We start from the raw sequence: 1741 nt of genomic DNA, 5'->3' as shown, positions 1-1741 counted from the left end.
TGTACCAGTTTAACATTGAATATTATTTATGATTTTAACTATAAACATCATTAACTTGGCATCTCTTTCTGCAGTTTTGTGTTTTTATTCTGTATTGCAAACATATGAAGAGTGTAGGAGTGGTTTGCAATCTCTTATCTCTCCCTGTACAAACACAAAACTCAAAGAAAATCACATAAATAAATTCTGGAAACATTTTCCTATTGAATGAAAGTATATTTCTAAAGTTTCTGTAGAGTTGATGCATATTTTAAAGGTATTTAACTCTTACTATATGCATTCTTTAGGATGGCAGGGTGCAAGTTGCTCCACTCCTTGTTCTAAGGGTTTCTATGGATATGAATGTACTCAGGCCTGTAATTGTGAGAATGGGGGCTCGTGTGATCATGTTTCTGGAGCATGTTCTTGTCTTCCAGGATTTACTGGATCACTGTGAGTAAGCAATAGGTTTTTGTTTTGATCTGCAGAATTTATACTTTCACTAGTAGTGGCATCTTTTATTTTAATGTACCTGCTTGAAAAAATCTTGCAATGAATCTTATTATATTATGTAAAAACACAGCCTCTTGTCCAAAGGTGCAATCTATTTAGCATGTGCATCTGTAGTTAAGGTCTGAAAGTACAAAAATGAGTAACATATTTGTAAGAGAAAGGAGTTGTGGTTGTCTTTGATCAGCCCCAGTTCATTTGATTGGATTAAGATGTTTATCACATTTTCTTATTGTTATAGTATTTTCATGTAATGTTATGCTTTTTTTTAGATTTTTTGTGCTGAATTTCCAAAATATATCTTTTCAGAAAATAATGTGTTAAAATATAAAATCTTTAAAAAAAAAAAGACAGATATTTATCTGAGTGGATTATAAGTATTTTTTGTTTACTTTTATAGAAAATTCCTCACAAAATATAAAGTCTAAACTTTGTATTGAATTTACATAAATACTGTTTTTCATTCATGTAAACAAGTTGTCATAAAGTATGTAATATTTTATAGATGTAGTTTTTTTAATCAAGAAGTCTGCAACTTAAGACAACTTTTGTGATAATTTACTTTTTTTTTAACCATTTTCAAAAATTGAATGGGAATACATATTGCATTAAAATATTGTGATTTAAATTAAAATATTTCACATCTTTAGTTGTTCACGGCCATGCCCTGAAGGAACACATGGTAATGAGTGTAGCAACAAATGTGGCTGTCAGAATGGTGGTACTTGTGACCATGTGACAGGTCTTTGTACCTGTCCTCCTGGTTGGGTGGTAAGTATTTAGTACTGATAGTTTTAATCAATTTATTTTATTTTATTTTTTTTGAAACTGATAAAATATCCATGCTCATAGTATTTAATGGGCCACTGAAATTTTCTGGTGATAGGAGTAAAAAAAAAAATATTACTTTTGCACCTATTAAAAGCCCTTTAGTACATAGTGTTCCAAAATTATTATTCGTAAATAAAATGACATAAAGTATGAATACAAAGGTGCCAAAACTGGCATAATAATACCAAATTTATCATCACCAGGTGACAGGTCAGTCACAGTGACAACAACATGGTTTTTCTGCAGATGCTGTAGTATTTCATAAAGTAAACACATCTCACAGTACCTATGTTGTAGTCACTCTTGGAAAGTGACAAGTATAAAATTCTATATTTGAGTCAACCAAAGTGTACAGAGCTACCCATATAAGTTAAAATTCTAATTGATTTTTTAAATTTATCTACCAAAACTAATTCACTAT

At 30.1% G+C, this 1741-nt stretch overlaps 1 protein-coding gene across 14 annotated transcripts in view; it reads left to right on the top strand.

Annotated features, from left to right (window-relative positions):
- The window catches only part of LOC106457357 (protein draper-like), a 64100-nt gene that overhangs the window by 33112 nt on the left and 29247 nt on the right, over window positions 1-1741 (top strand). For all 14 annotated transcript variants that reach the window (XM_022383263.1, XM_022383262.1, XM_022383270.1 and 11 more), the window contains 2 exons: window positions 288-432; window positions 1140-1260. In XM_022383263.1, the coding sequence (XP_022238971.1) occupies window positions 288-432; window positions 1140-1260 (266 nt within the window). The remainder of the gene's footprint in view (window positions 1-287; window positions 433-1139; window positions 1261-1741) is intronic.

The sequence above is a fragment of the Limulus polyphemus genome, unplaced genomic scaffold (assembly GCF_000517525.1).
Source record: "Limulus polyphemus unplaced genomic scaffold, Limulus_polyphemus-2.1.2 Scaffold321, whole genome shotgun sequence".
Lineage (NCBI taxonomy): Eukaryota > Metazoa > Arthropoda > Merostomata > Xiphosura > Limulidae > Limulus > Limulus polyphemus.
The sequence above is the reverse complement of the archived record's forward strand: the minus strand, read 5'-3'. Positions and strand labels throughout refer to the sequence as shown.